This window comes from Apium graveolens, unplaced genomic scaffold (genome assembly GCF_009905375.1).
Source record: "Apium graveolens cultivar Ventura unplaced genomic scaffold, ASM990537v1 ctg3812, whole genome shotgun sequence".
NCBI classification, from domain to species: Eukaryota; Viridiplantae; Streptophyta; class Magnoliopsida; order Apiales; family Apiaceae; genus Apium; species Apium graveolens.
The window spans coordinates 97,057-114,616 of NW_027418281.1; the positions used below are offsets into that span (position 1 = coordinate 97,057).

The 17,560-nt window shown below is 35.8% G+C and overlaps 3 protein-coding genes across 3 annotated transcripts; 2 read left to right on the forward strand and 1 right to left on the reverse strand.

Moving 5' to 3' along the window:
• Positions 1–9,871: 9,871 nt before the first annotated feature.
• Positions 9,872–12,351, forward strand: LOC141701431 (putative WRKY transcription factor 61). The gene is made up of 4 exons (XM_074505087.1): positions 9,872–9,999; positions 10,545–11,093; positions 11,201–11,314; positions 11,462–12,351. Exons 1-4 carry the CDS (start codon positions 9,895–9,897, stop codon positions 12,290–12,292), a joined length of 1,599 nt encoding a protein of 532 aa, XP_074361188.1. The 5' UTR covers positions 9,872–9,894; the 3' UTR covers positions 12,293–12,351.
• Positions 12,352–12,650: 299 nt separating this feature from the next.
• On the forward strand, positions 12,651–15,270 carry LOC141701425 (SNF1-related protein kinase regulatory subunit gamma-1-like). The gene is made up of 6 exons (XM_074505078.1): positions 12,651–12,774; positions 13,408–13,602; positions 13,691–14,133; positions 14,309–14,575; positions 14,669–14,841; positions 14,991–15,270. The coding sequence occupies exons 2-6, from the start codon at positions 13,434–13,436 to the stop codon at positions 15,268–15,270; spliced, it is 1,332 nt and encodes a 443-aa protein (XP_074361179.1). The 5' UTR covers positions 12,651–12,774; positions 13,408–13,433.
• On the reverse strand, positions 15,140–17,269 carry LOC141701421 (pentatricopeptide repeat-containing protein At2g02750). The gene has a single exon (XM_074505071.1). The coding sequence runs from the start codon at positions 17,200–17,202 to the stop codon at positions 15,349–15,351; it is 1,854 nt and encodes a 617-aa protein (XP_074361172.1). The 5' UTR covers positions 17,203–17,269; the 3' UTR covers positions 15,140–15,348.
• Positions 17,270–17,560: the final 291 nt, after the last annotated feature.

Genomic DNA, 17,560 nt, shown 5'->3' on the forward strand with positions numbered 1-17,560 from the left:
CCTCCGACAAATGATTCCAAAATTCACAGCCCCAGACATTGGAGTTGAAAATAGACCTGAAATTTTAACCTAGTCTAAATTCAATGCATCATCTGTTTATGAATGGAATATAGATGGAATGTCTGAATATAATATTCTAAATCATTTACAACAAATGACCATGGCAGCCAATACTTATACATCCCAAATATGAACCCCAGACAAAGCTATAGTCGAATTACTCATAGCAGGGTTCTCTGGCCAATTAAAGGGTTGGTGGGACTATCACCTTACCCCTGAAAATCATCTTGAAATCCTAAATTCCATTAGGGAAGATGAAGAGGGAAAACCCATTTTAGATGAATAAGGAAACCCTATCCAAGGAGCAGTCGCACAACTCATTCTAGTCATAACACACCACTTCATTGGTGACCCTTCTCACCTGAGAGATAAAAATGCTGAGCTTTTACATAATCTCAAATGTAAAAAACTTAGTGATTTCCAAAGATATAAAACTACCTTCCTCGCCAGAGTCATGCTCAGAGAAGACTCGAACCATGCAAATTGGAAAGAAAAATTCTTAGCCGGACTTCCAACCTTACTCGGTGAAAGAGTTAGAACCTCTTTAATAACTGAACACGGAAGCCCGATACCTTACAAAAACCTGACATATGGCCAACTCATAAGCCAAACACAACGAGAAGGCCTAAAGATTTGTCAAGATTTAAAACTCCAAAGACATCTCAAATGGGAAATGAAAAGAACAAAGCAGGAATTAGGGACTTTCTGTCAATAATTTGACTATAATCCCAACAAAAGCTATTCAAAACTAAAATGTGATGGTGAATGCAAGCCATATCAAAGACCTTATCAGAAAAGGTCTTTCACAAAGTCTAAACATTTCTACAAAAAAATCAACAGAACTGTTCTATAATAAACCTTCCTCTAATACTAACAATAAACCTTCCTACAACAAAAAAACTTTCAACAAAAATAGATTTACTAAACCAACCAATAAAGATATAACTTGTTACAAATGTGGAAAAAAGGGACATATATCTAGATTCTGCAGACTTAATAGGAAAATACAAGAGATAAACATAGAAGAAAGCTTATCTAACAAAATCTCGGCTTTACTCCTTGAATCTTCCGACTCTGAGACATCTGAAATGTCTGGAAATGATGAACCTCTTCAAATAGATGAGATTGCAACAAGCTCATCTTCCTCTCATAATTCCTCCTCTGAAGACAGACGCATCAACGTCCTAACCAGAAATGAAGAACATTCTCTCGAAATCATAGAGAAGATAACTGATCCCCAAATAAGAAAAGAGCTTTTAGAAAAATTACTCCAACGACCAATTGAACCCAAACAAAAACCTTCTATTCTCCCATCAACAAAAACTACATATGACTTGACCACAATATTAAAAAAGCAAAAACCCAACCAAAAATCCGTTCCAACAATACAAGACCTGCACAAAGAAATTAAGGAAATCAAAGAAGAATTAAAAATCCTTAAAGAGCAGCAGAAGATAGATTCTGAAGCTTTAAATATCCTTCTAGTTCGTGAAGTAGAAGAGAAAAATACTGAACAAAAACAATTAAGCAGTTTAAACAATACTCCTGATCAAGATGAAGATTTCTTATATGAATTAAGGCAAGTTACCTACCGAAAATATCTCATAAAAGTCAAAGTTGTCTTCTCAGATGACTTTATCTTAGATACCATTGCTTTATTCGATACAGGAGCAGATTTGAATTGCATTAAAGAAGAAATAATATCAAAAAGATTTCATCAACATACCAACGAAAGATTAACAGCCGCTAATAACTCAAACCTCAATGTAGTTAGTAAGGTTGATGCCTCTATCAATAATAAAACCTTCCAAATTAAGACATCTTTTCTCCTAGTTAAAGGAATACATCATCTTGTCATATTAGGTACACCTTTCTTCAATTTAATAACCCCCTATACTGTCACCTACGAAGGTATTACTTTCAAAACCCATAACACCAAACTTACCTTCCCATTTCTTGAAAAACCCAAAACAAGGAACCTCAATACAATAAAGGCATATTCTATATATAATAACGAGATAAATGCCTTAATACAAGGAAAACAGATACAATTATCCCATCTAAAACAAGACCTTTCCTCTCACAAGATTGAGAAGCAATTACAAGACCACTTTATCAAAGAAAAAATCTTAAAATTACAAAAACAAATAGAAGTAGAACTCTGTTCTGACTTACCAAATGCATTTTGGCATAGAAAATAACATATGATTGATTTACCTTATGAAAAAGATTTTGATGAAAAGGAAATACCAACAAAAGCGAGACCTATCCAAATGAACTCCGACCTAGAACAACATTGCAGAAAAGAGATCACCGATCTCGAATCCAAAGGAATCATATCAAAATCTAGATCCCCGTGGTCCTGTGCAGCTTTCTATGTAAACAAAAATGCTGAAATTGAGAGAGGGACACCAAGGCTAGTTATCAATTATAAGCCTCTAAATAAAGCCTTAAGATGGGTACGATACCCTATACCTAATAAAAAAGACCTTTTACAAAAATTAAGATCTTCGATAATATTCTCCAAATTTGATTTAAAATCAGGATTTTGGCATATTCAAATCCACCCAAAAGATAGATATAAAACCGCTTTTACGGTCCCATTCGGACAGTATGAATGGAATGTCCTTCCATTTGGAATCAAAACTGCCCCTAGCGAATTTCAAAGAATTATGAATGACATATTCAATGACTATTCTACATTATGTATAGTATATATTGATGATGTTCTAGTTTTTTCAGAAACTATTGAACAACATTTCAAACACCTTAAAACTTTCTGCCAAGTATCTAGAAAAAATGGTTTAGTCATATCCAAATCCAAAATTTCCCTATTTCAAACTCGTGTAAGATTTCTTGGTCACTACATATCAAAAGGAACAGTTACACCAATTGAAAGAGCCCTAACTTTTGCAACAAATTTTCCCGATAAAATCACAGATAAAACCCAACTCCAAAGATTTTTAGGAAATCTCAACTATGTCCTAGACTTCTATCCAAACATCAATAGGATAGCCAAGCCCTTACATGACCGTCTTAAAACTAACCATGTCCCTTGGTCATCTGAACATACCGAAATTGTTCGACAAATCAAAGCTCAGGTTCTAGAAATCCCTTGTCTATACCTTGCTGATCCAAATGCTTCTAAAGTAGTTGAAACAGATGCTTCTGAGTTAGGATACGGTGGTATACTAAAACAAGTATTCAATGGTAAAGAACAAATAGTCCAGTTTACATCTGCACATTGGAATGATTGTCAAAGAAATTATTTTACTGTAAAAAAGGAAATACTTTCAATTGTTTTATGTATTAAAAAATTTCAAAGTGATTTATTAAATCAAAAATTTCTCCTTAGAGTCGATTGTAAATCGGCAAAAGAAGTTTTACAAAAAGATGTCCAAAATATTACATCAAAACAAATTTTTGCCAGATGGCAAGCATTATTAAGCATTTTTAATTTTGATATTGAACACATTAAGGGAGATATGAACTGTGTCCCTGATTTCCTGACCCGTGAGTTTCTACAAAACAGATAAGTATCATGCCTCGAAAAAGCAGAGGTGGGAAAAAAACCCCAGCCTTTCCCGAACACCTCCCGGCCACTCATTAAAGCAAAGCGAGTACTTCTTCAGGAAAACCGATCACATCCTGGATCGATAAGGTAATTGCAGATGAAGAAGACAATAACTTATTTCTATCTCTTCAAACCATCAAAGCCCATGGCCTCAACATCCAAAATCCCTCAACAATCTCCCAAAGCTCTTCAGAAAAATCAACTAAAGTTACCCAACAAAACACTTCTTCCTGCCAACCTACAAATACTCCTTTTCAAACTACACAAACAGTCAGTTTTCAAAACCCAACCCTCTTAGTTCCTCAGAGATCCATGTCAAAACTAGATATACTTACCCCAAAAATGCAAAACCAGGAGGTAGTAGTCAACCAGTCAAACTTTTTAAAATCTAATTCTGATTACTATACCAAAAGAAACCACCAAAAAAATAGTGTCAGTCGAAAGAGGATTTAACAATGTCGATGCCTCCTTAGCAATTTCAAATGTTTTCCCTAAAGGATGGTTGTTCAAACCCTGGGATCTATCAAAAAATAATGACTATTATCAAGCCATTCTCTTGTCTACTGAATCAGTCACGTTCAAACATTTTTACAATGCCCAGGATAGAGAACAATCAACGCCTTCATACACAACATGTCAAATACAAAAGGTCATCCACCCAAGTCAATGGGGCCAAGAACTCCACAGTCCAAAATTTTTTCCTTCGAACTTTAAAAGACAACTAAACCACTGCTCCTCATATTCTTACTGGGATTACCAGCAAGCATGGCATAATTCATTCTTTATCCAAAATCAGAAAAATAGTCATTCCTGGTTATTTTATTTTAATACCAAAATTCAAGTCCAGGAACTCCCTATTTGGTTCCTTCAATGGTGGGATTTCTTCAGAGCAATTGAAGACATTCTTACTCCAAATGCATCTGAATGTCTAAAACTGTTCAAAACACACTTCAAACCCACAGAATACGAAAGACGTTTTCCTCCTCTCTTAATGTTATATTCAAAATTCTTTCTTCCATGGGTCTGTTCTTGGGAGTTTAAAATTCATTTCAACCAAATACAGTCCTGTATTGTTCGGTCCTTTAAAGTCAAATGGTGGTGCAATTTCAAAGAAGACCAAAAGATTTCCAAAGAGATCATTCAAAAATGGTTATCAAGTCAAAATTTTATTACCAACAAAGAAGTTACCACTTTCTTTGCCCAAAAGTCAAATGCCCAGGCATTATTAGCCCAAGCAAAAACCAGAAGCCAATACAAAGAATCCTTACTTCAACTCGCAAATTCAATTTATGATTCCGATGACGACAGCAGTCCGGTTCATTTAGGAAATGACAACGAAGATGACTGTCACGGGATATTTTCCCCTGTAGTTTCCACTGATTAAAAAAAAAGGTCCAAAATACCCCCAAAAATTTCATCCAAATTTTCATAATTTCATATTGTTTAGTTTTCCTTTATTTCAATATTATAATCAGTTTGTAAAGACACTTCTTTACTCCAAATTATTAGGGGTAAAACGGTAAAAAGTACTTAAAAAAAGATATTGTACATCATTTAAATTTTGTATCTAGTTTTTATTATATCAGCATTTCTCCCGAGACCACAAAAGAAGACAAAGAAGACACTTCCCACTGAGACTAACTTAGCATTATTCAAAAGAAGACAAAGAAGACACAAAAGAAGATTCCCACTGAGAGCAACTAGCAATATTCTCCAAACAAAGCAACTTTCGGTGGAAGAGGAATCATACTCAAAATCATGTGAAGAAAGCAGCCTCCCACTCAGGAAAGCAGCCCCTCCACTAAGAAAAAGAGGACCTCCCACTCAAGTCAAGTTGTCCACTCAGGAAAGCAGAACTCCATGATGTTGTTTCAAGAAATTAGACTCCTCATCCTTCTATAAATAGGAAGAAGAAGAGAGTAATAAACACACTTGAAATTAGAGAGCAGATAATATACACATCTTGTACCAGTGATAGCAGTTCATATTTCCGAAGTTTATTCTCAAGTTTTCTCAAATTGTAACATAAAGACTGGCAGATTGCTTTCAGTTATATAATCAAAAGCGTTTCCAAGTAATTTCAAATCCTATTCTTGTTCATATCATGTTTTAATATTTTGTGTTAATTCTTATGTTTTGCCATGACTTAGTTATATATAGTTATATATAATATGCATACCATATCTTAGTCTTACTATATTACTCTCCCTACTGTTTCTATTAATATTTGTTGGTCCTATTACGTCCTTTTTGGTGTTTTGGGTTTTTCAAGAAATGGGAAGGTAAGTTTGGTGTTATGGGTTTTGAAAGTAATACCTTCGTAGGTGACAGTATAGGGGGTTATTAAATTGAAGAAAGGTGTACCTAATATGACAAGATGATGTATTCCTTTAACTAGGAGAAAAGATGTCTTAATTTGGAAGGTTTTATTATTGATAGAGGCATCAACCTTACTAACTACATTGAGGTTTGAGTTATTAGCGGCGGTTAATCTTTCGTTGGTATGTTGATGAAATCTTTTTGGTATTATTTCTTCTTTAATGCAATTCAAATCTGCTCCTGTATCGAATAAAGCAATGGTATCTAAGATAAAGTCATCTGAGAAGACAACTTTGACTTTTATGAGATATTTTCGGTAGGTAACTTGCCTTAATTCATATAAGAAATCTTCATCTTGATCAGGAGTATTGTTTAAACTGCTTAATTGTTTTTGTTCAGTATTTTTCTCTTCTACTTCACGAACTAGAAGGACATTTAAAGCTTCAGAATCTATCTTCTGCTGCTCTTTAAGGATTTTTAATTCTTCTTTGATTTCCTTAATTTCTTTGTGTAGGTCTTGTATTGTTGGAACGGATTTTTGGTAGGGTTTTTGCTTTTTTAATATTGTGGTCAAGTCATATGTAGTTTTTGTTGATGGGAGAATAGAAGGTTTTTGTTTGGGTTCAATTGGTCGTTGGAGTAATTTTTCTAAAAGCTCTTTTCTTATTTGGGGATCAGTTATCTTCTCTATGATTTCGAGAGAATGTTCTTCATTTCTGGTTAGGACGTTGATGCGTCTGTCTTCAGAGGAGGAATTATGAGAGGAAGATGAGCTTGTTGCAATCTCATCTATTTGAAGAGGTTCATCATTTCCAGACATTTCAGATGTCTCAGAGTCGGAAGATTCAACGAGTAAAGCCGAGATTTTGTTAGATAAGCTTTCTTCTATGTTTAACTCTTGTATTTTCCCAATAAGTCTACAGAATCTAGATATATGTCCCTTTTTTCTACATTTGTAACAAGTTATATCTTTATTGGTTGGTTTAGTAAATCTATTTTTGTTGAAAGGTTTTTTGTTGTAGGAAGGTTTATTGTTAGTATTAGAGGAAGGCTTATTATAAAACGGTTCTGTTGATTTTTTGTAGAAATGTTTAGACTTTGTGAAAGACCTTTTCTGATAAGGTCTTTGATATGGCTTGCATTCACCATCACATTTTAGTTTTGAATAGCTTTTGTTGGGATTATAGTCAAATTGTTGACAGAAAGTCCCTAATTCCTGCTTTGTTCTTTTCATTTCCCATTTGAGATGTCTTTGGAGTTTTAAATCTTGACAAATCTTTAGGCCTTCTCGTTGTGTTTGGCTTATGAGTTGGCCATATGTCAGGTTTTTGTAAGGTATCGGGCTTCCGTGTTCAGTTATTAAAGAGGTTCTAACTCTTTCACCGAGTAAGGTTGGAAGTCCGGCTAAGAATTTTTCTTTCCAATTTGCATGGTTCGAGTCTTCTCTGAGCATGACTCTGGTGAGGAAGGTAGTTTTATATCTTTGGAAATCACTAAATTTTTTACATTTGAGATTATGTAAAAGCTCAGCATTTTTATCTCTCAGGTGAGAAGGGTCACCAATGAAGTGGTGTGTTATGACTAGAATGAGTTGTGCGACTGCTCCTTGGATAGGGTTTCCTTGTTCATCTAAAATGGGTTTTCCCTCTTCATCTTCCTTAATGGAATTTAGGATTTCAAGATGATTTTCAGGGATAAGGTGATAGTCCCACCAACCCTTTAATTGGCCAGAGAACCCTGCTATGAGTAATTCGGCTATAGCTTTGTCTGGGGTTCCTATTTGGGTTGTATAAGCATTGGCTGCCATGGTCATTTGTTGTAAATGATTTAGAATATTATATTCAGACATTCCATCTATATTCCATTCATAAACAGATGATGCATTGAATTTAGACTGGGTTAAAATTTCAGGTCTATTTTCAACTCCAATGTCTGGGGCTGTGAATTTTGGAATCATTTGTCGGAGGTCATGAACCTGGGGTATGAAAGCATCTTCATCTGAGTCATGATGTATGACATTTAGTTGTTTAGATGAAACACTGTCAGCAGCTATTTGGGTTGTGGAAGAGGAAGCCTCAAGTCTGCTAAGATGGTCTTTGATGGCTTTAACGAATTCTGGTCTATTTGTTTGAATTTGTTGTTGGCTTTGTCTAGAAACTTGGTATGGCTTAAATATGGGTTCTTGATTATTAATACTTTTGGGTAAATCTATTGTTTTTTGAATTCGGTCTTCTATCCGGTTTAGTTGACTTCCTATGCTATTTAGGTGGGTGTTTGTGTAATTAACAGCAAGGATTATATTCCTAGTATTTTTTAGTATGTCATCATCTGGTCTTTTGATGGGGTGTGCCACGATTTTTTCACTATGAACTGTTAGTGTGACATTTCTAAAAGGTGGGTGGTGTGATTTTATAGTTCCGCTGGTTGTTTCCCATTATTTTTGTTTTTGGCTCATGCTTCGAGTGATGGGGTTTAGGTAATTTGTGAATGGGAAAAATAAGTTTTGGTCAGAGAAGTAAATTTCCAACCAATCAAAGAATATCATTTGGATTTTGTTTTGGTTAAGAAATTCATAATAAATTTCTTGAATTTGTGTCTTTTGTTCTTTGGAGTTGGGTTTTATCTGTGATTTTATCGGGAAATTTTGTTGCAAAAGTTAGGGCTCTTTTAATTGGTGTAACTGTTCCTTTTAATATGTAGTGACCAAGAAATCTTACACGAGTTTGAAATAGGGAAATTTTGGATTTGGATATGACTAATTTTTCTAGATACTTGGCAGAAAGTTTTAAGGTGTTTGAAATGTTGTTCAATAGTTTCTGGAAAAACTAGAACATCATCAATATATACTATACAGAATGTAGAATAGTCATTGAATATGTCATTCATAATTCTTTGGAATTCCCTAGGGGCAGTTTTGATTCCAAATGGAAGGACATTCCATTCATACTGTCCGAATGGGACCGTTTTGGAAGAATAATCTACACCACCCATAGAGGTATTGGGTATATCTGATGTAGAGTATCTTGGTTTTGAGGTAGTGTTAATGATAGAAGGGATTTGAGAAATCTTTTCTAAGGTTCTTGAGGAAGCATCGGAATATCGAGAACTAATAAAAGAGGCTCGGGATGATCGATCAAATGCAAGAGTGACTCTTCCATTATCATCTTGGTGAACTTGGTGTATTTGTGTGTTTGGTTCTAATCTTTCCGGTAATCTAGGGCGAGCTACTTCTTCTAAAACCCATTCAGTGGGAAGGGAAATGTCCTGCCATTTTATGGATCGAGGAATAACTGTGTTAGACCTTGAAAGGTCAGTCTGGAGAAGGATGGTTTCTCCTTTGACGAAAGCATTTTTATGCCCATCATCTCCAATGGACATTATTGCTTTGTAATGAATTCGAAAGATTATATATATATATATATAATAATTCGGGTTTTTTCGGATTTCGGATTCTGATAGAGTTTCGGTTTTCGGATCGGTATACCTAATATCCAAATCCAAATCCAAAAAATTTCGGGTTTCAAAATTAAATCCATATCCAAATCCAAATCGAAATCGAAATCCAAAAAATCAGGTTCGATAAATCAAAAATTTCGGGTTTCGGATCGGATTATTTTGTCATACCTAGATGAGCATACATTAATAATATTTTGGCATATATCTATTTATTTAAGTATAATTTAAGTAATATTAAATAGTATAGTTGAAAAGCGGGGACGAGCAGTAACATCCATGCTAAAAGAGACTTTTGGGTGTAATTGTTGGGCGGTTTAAGTTTCAAATATTATATATCTATCTACCATGCAAATGCTGATCAAGTGTGTTTTCAATAATACATAATTATGTAATCCTGCGACTTTGGATATAAACAAAGTCAACCTCGTGCTTTTATTCATTTTTCCCAAGTGTGTTGTGTATATATATATCATATATGCTACCGAATGTCCAAGGCACGCATATGCAGCTCAATTTTTTCCATGGCAACTACTCTAGAAATAGGCTCCAAGATTAAGGAAGAGGTTACTCTTATACCACACACATCCAAGGTGCTTTCTCCTTTTTCAACTTTTCTTTTAATTTCACACTCGCGTATCCATCTTATCTTTTACGAGATTTAAGTAGTTTATATTGTCGAACTTATGTAAACTTAGATGAAGAAGACTTTATTTTCATCAATAAATATCTATACACATCTTATATGTGTATATTATGAGTTCTCTAGCTGAAATAGCAAATCTCAATTAACAATCGTATGTCTCCGACTAATTTTTAAAAAATTAGCTATAAGCATGCAACAATTTGTAATATTTTGCTTATGGAAAAAATTGTAATTTGTAAACGGTTCTTTAGATTATGTATGTTATTGTGGGTTTTGGCCGTATGTGTAATTTTTGATTTATCTACACGGCGATCATCATTTGGGCCGTAAAAATTTTCAGTGATATAGTATGTCAGAAATAATTGTTTGCTTCGGATCATCTCCTTTTCTTTAATCTTTTCATTAACAATTCAATCTAAACATCGTGGAATTATATGTAAAAGAAGATAAAGGAGATGTAAACCTAATAATTTACTTGATTGATATGATCAGAACACACTGCAGCGGCGATCAAGTGAATCAGCTGATGAAATGGATGAAGTGAGACAAGAGAACGGAAGGCTAAAACTTGTATTATCAAACATGATGAAAGATTACAAAACTCTGCAACAACATATTGACGATATTGTAACTACTGATCATAAGCCAGAAGAGAAAAACTATTGCTCCATCAAAGGTGATGATAAAGAAGATGAGCTGGTAGTTCTTAGCCTTGGAAGATCTTTGCCATTAGAAACTAAAAACAAGGATTACCTGCGGAAAGTTAACAAACAGGACGATGATAATTTGAACCATGGACTCGCGCTAAGGTTGGATGGCAGATCATATGAATATTCAAATTATCATATTGATGCAGGGATCTCAAAGAGCCAAAGCCCCAGAAAAATTGAAGAAGATTCTTCGAATGATCATAAATGCCCTCCGACTTCTAGTACAGGTTTAAAGGCGGCGAGAAGTGAGGAGGATGATGAAAATCTTTTGCAGCAGCATGCTGCAAAGAAGGCTAGAGTTGCTGTCCGAGCTGTATGCAGTGGCCCAACGGTGAGTATAATTTCCAAAAACTCAAATATATGTTAAATAAACTAATATTAGCATGACTGGCTATTGATCTTTAATGGAATAATAAATTCTGTTAATGATGTATGTAGATGAACGATGGCTGTCAATGGAGGAAATATGGACAGAAGATAGCAAAAGGAAATCCATGTCCTCGAGCTTACTACCGTTGCACCATGTCACCATCATGCCCTGTGAGAAAACATGTGTGTTTGCTCTTTTCTTCATCTTCTGTGTATTATTTTTGATCTTCAATCTATGCATCCTAATAAATTTTGAATTATGAAACTTTAGATGTACATTATTAAGACATACTATTATTCTTGATTCTGATTGTTCTTTTCAAATTTTAGGTGCAAAGATGTCAGGGGGACTTGTCGATTCTCATAACAACCTACGAAGGAATACACAACCACACACTTCCACCTTCAGCAACAGCAATGGCCTCTACTACTTGTGCAGCTGTTTCCATGCTTAAATCCTCCTCGACATCCACCTCACAACCAAGCCTCAGCTTCCCCTCCACCACCTCAACCAACTTTAACCGTCCTCCATTCTATATCCCAAACACAACAATTTCGACATCTCAATCACACCCCACGATCACTCTCGACCTCACCACACCATCCGCCTCCTCTCGTTACAACAGATACTCATCAACCTTTTTTCCTCCTCAACAAACACAGTATTCTCCAGCTGCATGTCTCAACTTCTCTGCAGCTTCTTCCTCATCGCCCTCGTTTGAGCATTGGAGAAACCACAATATATCATCATCTTATTCATCATTGTATACCGGAACACCATTACAATTGCCATCTCAATCACCATTATATCAAGCTAATAACTACAGTATGCCTCAGAAAGACACCCGTGCTCAGACTCATCAACTGCAATTTTCTATGGAGAAAATCGCAGATGCCACAAAAGAAATCACATCAAACCCGAGTTTTCAATCTGCATTGGCAGCAGCAATCTCATCAATAGTTGGAAAGAAGGGTAATGGCATTGCAGAAAACATGGGATCGCCTTTAAATGTCGGATTTCCTACAAATTATTTGAATAAAACACCCACAGTAGTGCAATCAACATATCCGCAAGTTGGGAACCTAAAGTTTGATTTTCCTCCATTTGCTTCAACTACAGGTCCTTCCGTTGCTGGTTCTGCTGAGAACTTTAGAAAGTGATGGATTTAAAAATGTATAAAACTTTTATGGTAAACTTTATTAGAGTTTTAGTTATGTATCATAACTTTACATTCTTACCAATGTTACCATGTATAAAAGTCTATACATACCTATATAGTGAGAAAGTTAATTTTATGATCTATATATTGGAACCTCAGGCAATGAGCAACAGAACAAATCCTATGATATTCTATAAATAAACTTCTATTGGTGTCAAAAGTATTAAATTTTATCATAGACATTTCAACTCTTTTTTAATTTTATATAATGTTGTTAATATTTATATCAAAATAGTTTTTAAATATTAGTATAAATCAAAAGTTTCAGTGTGATATTAATTATTAAAACAATACACAATATTGTGGCCTCTCATGCCATATATGAGATGACAGTCAGACAAATCTGATTACCGGAAACAGCAACCTCCTGTATTTAGTTTCGAGAACAGAGATCTTCCTTACTTTGCAGGGATTATCTTCCCGGTATGCGTAATATTTATGTTGCTTCCCATCTTTTTCCTTAGATATATGATTATATGAATGATGATCACCTTCATCACTTGCAAATTTCATTTTACAACCCAATCAAATTATTTCCTAATTATTGTTCCTATTCTGGTGTTCACAAAAATGACCATCTGGCCAAAAAATGCAAATTCCTTGATCTTTCATGCATGGGGCAATTCTAAAAACTTTCACCAAGTTTTGATAAAGCTACATCACATTTCAAGAATTTCCCCTCACTTTATAAGCCATTTTTGAATTAAAGAACGGTAAATGGAGAAATGAGGATCACAACTCGCGACCATATAATAAACTATGAGCATGTGTTAAACTTTTACTACTAGGCTATCTTTTTCTTCCTTCCCATCTTTGGGCTATAACCTTGATATCCAAACTACGATTCGAATCCTGGACACCAGGGTAAAAGAGCACTTGTACAACTGCGCCACGTTAAGTTTTCCAAATTTTCAAAATCATAAGGTCTTAACATAGAGAGTTAAAGTGTTAATATTATCATCTGTGAGACTGTGACACTCGGAGTATGCTAATGTTGTACTTATGTTAATGTCTATGATTTTAAATACACTAAGACATCACTTTGTAATTTTCTAGTATGTGTGCTCGGTATACAAGTAAACATGGCGCAATTACAAGACTTAAAACAAGCTGTACAGAATCCAAGCTATGGCGTTTACTTTGAGAGGGTACAGAATAGAAAGAAACTGCCTATGTCATTGCAGGAGACTTTAAACGAAGCATTTGCAAATATATCAGTTTCAACCTTCCCGATTGTTCCTGGAGGCAAAGGTTAAAATCATACATTCATAGTTCTACTATAGTTTTTTAGATTAACACATAATTGAATGTGTTTTCCCGCCATATAATGGCCTTGTAGTGTTGGAAATTCAAGCAAACGCATCGGTTGGCGAGGCAATCAAGATTTTATCAGAAGCCAACATCCTGGCGGCTCCCGTGTGCGAGTCCAATAATGTAAACGCTGTCGATTGGAGAGAAAGGTATTTAGGGGTCATAGATTTCTCTGCCATTGTTCTATGGGTTTTAGAGAGTGCCGATATTGCTTCAGCTGCCTTGTCAGCCAGCACTGCAGCTGCTGCTGGAGTAGGTGCAGGCGCTGCTGGTGCTCTCGGAGCACTAGCAGCAGGTGCAACAGGTCCTGTGGCAGCTGCAGGCCTAGCTGCGGCTGCTATCGGTGCAGCTCTTGCTGGGGGGTTGGCTGCAGATCAAGGGGCGGGAAAAGATGCTTCATCAGCCGCTGATACACTGGGAGATGATTTTTATAAAGTAATACTAGAAGAAGAACCTTTCGCATCAACTACAGTAAGCTAACATGTGATTATGAGCTTATCAAAGATGACAGTATATTTTTTTTCTTTGCAAGACTAATGGGAACCATAACAAGAGTGACAGCAACAAAAATTTCCTAACTTCTAAATTAATTTAAAAGTATGCGACTCGAAGAACATAAACTAGCTTGATTGGGAATTATTTGCAGGTAAGGTCCATCATCACATCTTATCGCTGGGCACCATTCATTCCGGTTGCAGCAGATAGCTCGATGTTGGGTGTTCTATTGCTTCTTTCCAAGTATAGGCTGAGGAACGTACCTATAATTGAAAGCGGAAAACCAACCATAAAGAACTTCATAACTCAGTCTGCAGTTGTGAAGGGTCTAGAGAACTGCCAAGGAAGGGACTGGTTTGATAGTATCGCTGCTCAACCAATTACTGAAGCTGGTCTTCCTTTCATGTCCACTAATGAGGTGACAAATGATTAACTCAGTATATTCCTTGTCTGGCAGATCAACAGAATGTTAAGAAAAAATTAGTAATTCTTTTGCTTTGTTGCTGGTCAGGTCATCAGCATCAAAAGTAGTGAACTTGTATTGGAAGCATTTAAGCTAATGAGAGATAACCAAATTGGAGGCCTTCCAGTCACTGAAGGACCAGAGAAGAATATTATAGGCAGTCTAAGCATAAAAGATATCAGATTCCTATTGCTCAATCGTGAACTTTTTGCAAAATTTAGGTAAATTTAGATTATAACTCTCAACTGTGTTACTTGAATTCATACATACCCCCAGGCCGAGAATATCCTTAGACATGCGCATATGTGTATGATATACATATAGCATAACATATTCTGCAGCTGCCGTCATCTGTGCATAATGCTTGCAGGGAGCTGACTGTGAAGGATTTCATGAACACCATTGCTTCAAAGGCCCGTGATTCCGAGAAGGCTGTCATACCAGTAACGTGCAGTCTTTCTTCAAATATTGGAAATGTGATACACATTCTTGCTTCAAAGATGGTTCATAGAGTTTATGTCGTCGGTGCCAATGACATAGAAGTTGTTGGTGTGATTACGCTTAGGGACATAATATCATGCTTTATCTTTGAACCCCCCAACTATGTCGAGAACTATCTGGGATTAACAAGGCAAGAAATCAAGAATTGATGTATCAAGACCATGTAGCTGTCAAGAATATATGAATATTAGTTTTACTTTGACTTCTGATAGGGTACTGGAGGAGTCTTATAATGTCAACCCAACCAAACTATATGCAGGAATTTTTTTCAATTTTTTTCTATCTATCATTTCTCTTACCCTCTTCGCATCTTGCCACCTTCCCAGCCCAGCATATATATTTGACAAAATAACATATGGAGTTGGGTTGTCAGGTTCCGAAACTAACAGTCTCTCAGCCATGTCTTTCCCAAGCTTGGGTTCTAAATGATACTTTGATGCCCCAAGTAGAGAAGAGAACATTGAATTTGAAGGTTCTGGTATGTCTTGTAATAGTTTCCAAGCTTCATCAAGATGACCAGATCGACCCAGGAGGTCTACCATGCAACTAAGATTCTCCGTAGTTGGTTTCAAGCCATAGACCGAATCCATTAACCTAAAGATTTCACGACCTTTGTCAACTTCACCAGAGTGACTGCAAACGGATAATATACAATTAAAAGTTGCTGAATTTGGTTTGACATTCTCTTCCAGCATCTGCCTAAATATCTGAAAAGCATCTTCATGCTCTCCATTTCTCCCATACCCAGAAATCATTGTGTTCCATATAGCTGGATCTCTAGGCTTTAGCTCAAACTTATTAAATATTTGTTTCGCATGAGAAGATTCACCACTTTTCATATACATATCTACAAGTGTCGTAGCAAAAAAATCATCATCATTTATATCGAGTCTAATACCATGTCCATGAATCTCTTTTCCACAACGCAAAGCAAGCATACTCGAACAAACAGATAACAAGCTAGTAATGGTTTTTAATGTTGGTGCAACACCATCTGATTGCATTTTCTTGAAAAGAAGAAAAGCTTCCATCTCTTTCCCTAGCTGAGAAAACCCACTGATAATTGAATTCCATGTTGCTGAATCTGGTTTTAACTCTTCGGACTCTATTTGCATAAAAAGTTCAATAGCATTCTCAGTTTCACCGTTCAACATCATTCCTCCTATCATTGAATTCCACGTTATTAAGTTCCTTCTTCCCTTCAAGTCTTTAAATAGATCCTCAGCTGCATGCAAACAACCACATTTACAGTACATATCAAGAAGTGCAGTTCCAACCATAGTATCGAAATTCATTCCAATTTTGACAAGGAACCCGTGAACCTGCCTACCAAACTGAACATACTTAATCTCCGAACAAGTATAAAGAACAGACACAAATGTCACATAATTAGGTTCCTGAACTGACCTTCTAATTTCCCTAAACACATCCAAGACCAATAAAGGAACTCCATTTAAAACCAACCCTGAAACAAGTGCATTATAGCACACCAAACTCTTCTCTCCAATCTGCTCAAACGCCTTCGACGCCAAAACTAATTCCCTACATTTTGAATACATTGTCACAAGTGAAGTTCCCACATACACATCAACCTCAACACCAATCTTGATCCCCCAACAATGTACTTGACACCCTTCTCTAACATCTCGACACACCGACAACAAACTAGCAATACTAACCGAATCAGGCCTCAACTTTCTCACACCAACTTCCCTAAAAATCCTAAAAGCGTCCTTATAACACCCATTCGAAGAAAACCCAGAAATCACAACATTAAACAAAACAATAGGTGGTTCAGTAATTTCATCAAACAGTTTGAGTGCATTTTCTAAAAAATGAAGCTTTGCATACATATCTACAAGAGCAGTTGCACTGTGAATGTGAGCATGAAACCCAGTTTTGAGTAGATGGGCATGGAGTATTTGGCCATGAGAAGGTAAGTTAAGCTTGGCACAAGCTTTGAGGAGAGCTGGAAATGTGAATTTTCCGGGGTTGAAGGAGCGGGCATGATAATGTGAATATAGAGATAGAGCTTGTTTGTATAGGCCATCTGCTACTAGTTTTGTTATTTCGCGCTTCATGTTTTGTACTTGGATCACTGATCATTCCTGTTCAGGTTTTTTTAGTACTGTCTTTTAATACGTACGAGGTATTGTTGATTGACATTTGTTTTGCAAGAAAATAAAATAAATTTATCATTTTTAAAAATGTGTGTAAAAAATTAATACAGTATCAACTTTCGGTTTCGAAAAACTACGGTTCGTCATGCTGCATACATTTTAAAGTGTTTTTGCAGTATAATTAAAATTAATATTTTCCAAACGGAGTGAGTAAAAACATAGTAATATTTTCTTTAACATGTGGATGGATAATGATACTCAAAGCACCCATGTTTGGATGGAATCTAGAAGGCATTGATGAATTGCATGCATGACATGC